At 37.1% G+C, this 2,606-nt stretch overlaps 1 protein-coding gene across 1 annotated transcript; it reads right to left on the reverse strand.

Annotated features, from left to right (window-relative positions):
* Window positions 1–484: 484 nt before the first annotated feature.
* Window positions 485–2,348, reverse strand: LOC104077967 (ubiquitin-conjugating enzyme E2 N; the record flags this gene model as incomplete). The annotated part of the gene is made up of 3 exons (XM_009579394.1): window positions 485–1,168; window positions 1,778–1,918; window positions 2,102–2,348. Coding segments are annotated over 3 exons (429 nt in total), but the record flags the coding sequence as incomplete, so codon positions are not given.
* Between the last annotated feature and the right edge of the window lie 258 nt (window positions 2,349–2,606).

Here is a 2,606-nt window from a genome sequence, read left to right on the forward strand (position 1 = left end):
GCTCTAACAGTGGTTCCACACGCTAGTATTTCATGTTCATAGAGGGCAGGAATTAAAGAAGGTAGAAAACTGTGTAGCCTAACACCTGATGACAATCAGCAAAAAGAGAAGTTACACAGATACTCATAATTAGTGCTGTCAGTTGCTCTCAGCCTCCTACTTGATTATGGTTATTTCCATGAAAATGCATATGAATGCATTACTAAAATTATGGTTACAATGGTTACATCAGAGACTTTTTTCTAAAAGTCACTCCAAATGCAATTTCATATTAAATTGGCCAGGTAAGGTCACCCACATAACACAAGCTAATAAAAAAAGTCAGCAAACACAAGCAAAAAAAATCACGTGAATTCCACCTCTTTACTGTTTAATCTGTCAGACTGGTGAAGACAAATTGTCAATTCTGGTTTCAATTTTTTTAAATACGATTGTCACATTAGAGAAATGAAAACACAGCAAAATAAACTGTACAAAGGCAAAGTAGAATAACAAAAAATATTTTACTAAAACATAAGATTTACAGGAGATTTTCCAGACAAGCCATACAAAATGGTCACAAGCTTTTTCTTGGAGGGATTTTTCTACACTTGACAGCAGAATCACAATATTATTAGTGAAGGTGACGGATGTTTAATGTTCCCATTTTTTGTTCAAACAATGAAGCTTGTCCATCTACAGCGTCTAAGTTAGACTGGGCTAGAGGGTATATTCTAAAGTATAACTGGTTAGCTGCTTTTACCAATGCAATTAGCATCACCATAAAAAGGGAGGAGGAGCCCACAAAATTAAAACAAAAAGCCCCACAGCTAACCCTGCCTACCTTCATTCACAGTGCTTATACTTAAACCATGATGGGAAAAATGATTAAAAGCAGAGATGTGCTGCTGCTTTTAAACAATTTCACAACAATCCAGATGATACTTCTAGCCTCTGCTCATGCGGTACAATAGTGATTTAGGACAAGACACAGATTTGCTAATGTGCATTTAATCACCAAAGGACTGAAGATGTCTGGGCTTTTATTCTGTAATGTATCTAAGACTGTGTCCATTAAATGCAAACAAAAAAGGAAGAGGTCTTGGCAGAACAGGAGAAGTGATGCACACTTGATGTTCAAAGCGCATTTAAATATTATTCATGGCATATAGCCTAGTCCATGCTCTGGCTGCAAAGAAAGAGAAACACATTTAAGAAAAGATGTATTTTTCAGGCTTTATTAAAGTCATTTTAAATACTTACTTTTAAAGATCACTTTTATACCGCTGCTGCAAGTATACAAAATATATCAGTTCTGAGATTTTAAGTGCAATTTTGAACTCCTATAATACACAAAAATTGACAGCTGCTGAAGTGGCCTGACTGCAGTGGATCCAAAAGTGAAGAGGCATAATGTAATAATTCTTTCAATCCATCACAGCCTGCCACAGAAGCAGGTATGGAAGAGATGTACTTTCTGAAACTAGATAATCTGTTCCTTAAGCTTTACAGAACAAGCAGTGGTGTGTACTTTTATTTTACCATGAGTCCAAATTAGACATGCTTGCAATTTAGGAACATGAAAACTCAAGGTAAAACAGATCAAGAGAGCGTTTTTCTTCCAGCAGGCCTAATGACTTGAAAATAGACCACCACAGGCACATTCAGGGTACTTGGACTATGAGTGCGTGCAGTAACAAGTTACAGACATAAAACAAGAGGTCAGGATTTATATCCCCCAACCAGTTAGCAATCAGCTACTTCCTAAAGCTAGAGAAAGAAGTGTAAGATACATCACCTGTTTCTATGGCTTGGGCTTCATTGGTCTTCCATTGCTCAGCTACATCATTTGCTAGTGGATCATCTGGATTGGGGGCGCTTAACAAAGCCTGGATTGATAGCAGAACTGTACGAATCTGCAAAGCTGGGGACCATTTATCTGAAGAGACATTTATAGCAGTATGAAACACTGTATTCATCATAGTCTACAGAAAGAGCAAATTTTCCTCTCACAGATTAAAGAATAAGCAAGGTACTCTTTAAACAAATGAAATCTCTTTTTAAGGTCAATCTACAAGTTTCTGTACTTAATAACATCAAAACAAAGAAAACAAGCACTTACCTTTCAAAATATCTAAACATATTCTTCCCAGCTTGTCTACATTAGGATGATAAATTTTGGTCATGAAACGTACTTTAGGAGCTGCCATTGGATATTCTTCTGGAAGGAATAGTTCAAGTTTAAATGTCCCACCCTCAAAGGGGGAATCCTGTGGACCTGCAATGACCACATGAAAATAACGTGCGTTGCTTTCATCTGGCTCTGCTTTTATCCCAGGGACTGGCTCTGCCAGTAAGCGCTGGGTTTCCTAGAAGAAAAAGAAGAGAAAATGTAACAACTACAACCCATTTAAAATAAACATGACCTGTACAAACTATTTTAAAAACAACAAGTATTCATTATGAGTTACTTGCCTACATCCACAGAAATGATCATGTTAGACAAATACCTTAAAGTCAAAGAACATCTGCAGAAAGAAGATGAGGATGTGGTAAACCGGTACGCATCTCCTTTCAGATCCCTCAACTGCTGTAATAGTGTGTGCTTCTATAGCGCAAGGTAATAG

Source organism: Fulmarus glacialis, unplaced genomic scaffold (assembly GCF_000690835.1).
Source record: "Fulmarus glacialis isolate BGI_N327 unplaced genomic scaffold, ASM69083v1 scaffold30076, whole genome shotgun sequence".
NCBI classification, from domain to species: Eukaryota; Metazoa; Chordata; class Aves; order Procellariiformes; family Procellariidae; genus Fulmarus; species Fulmarus glacialis.